Consider the following 412-nt stretch of genomic DNA (forward strand, 5'->3'; position numbering starts at 1 on the left):
GGTCTGTAGCCGGGCAGCCCTGATGTCCCTCAGTGTCCCCTGATGTCCCCCCATGGCCCTGGTATCCCCTGTGTCCCCTGATGTCCCTCAATGTCCCCTGATGTCCCCCCATGTCCCCAGTGTCCCCCCCAGTGCCCCCCGTGTCCCCTCACCGGGTCTCTCTCGGGGGAGCCGGGTCTGGAGCCGGGCAGCCCGTTCTTGGTGGGGGTCTTGGCCTCCTTGCGGGGCACCTGGACCCTCTTGAGGTCGAGCCGGTCGTGGGTCACCCACTCGTCCAGGCGCTTGTTGACTGGGGACAGGGGGGGGACACACGTGTGGGGTGAGGGGACACGGGCACCCCTGTGTCCCCTGTGTCCCCCCACAGCCCCCTCTGTGCCCCTGTGCCACCCCTGGGGACACCGTGGGGGCACAC

General features: G+C 69.4%; 1 protein-coding gene across 1 annotated transcript in view; it reads right to left on the reverse strand.

The window, feature by feature from the left end:
• Positions 1-348, reverse strand: part of LOC113942102 (histone acetyltransferase KAT5-like) — a gene marked incomplete at both ends in the record, with an annotated part of 2,305 nt that extends 1,957 nt beyond the window's left edge. Inside the window, one exon of the mRNA XM_027633240.1 lies at positions 153-348. Within this exon, the coding sequence (XP_027489041.1) occupies positions 153-348 (196 nt within the window). The remainder of the gene's footprint in view (positions 1-152) is intronic.
• Between the last annotated feature and the right edge of the window lie 64 nt (positions 349-412).

The sequence above is a fragment of the Corapipo altera genome, unplaced genomic scaffold (genome assembly GCF_003945725.1).
Source record: "Corapipo altera isolate COAL_440 unplaced genomic scaffold, ASM394572v1 59357, whole genome shotgun sequence".
NCBI lineage: Eukaryota > Metazoa > Chordata > Aves > Passeriformes > Pipridae > Corapipo > Corapipo altera.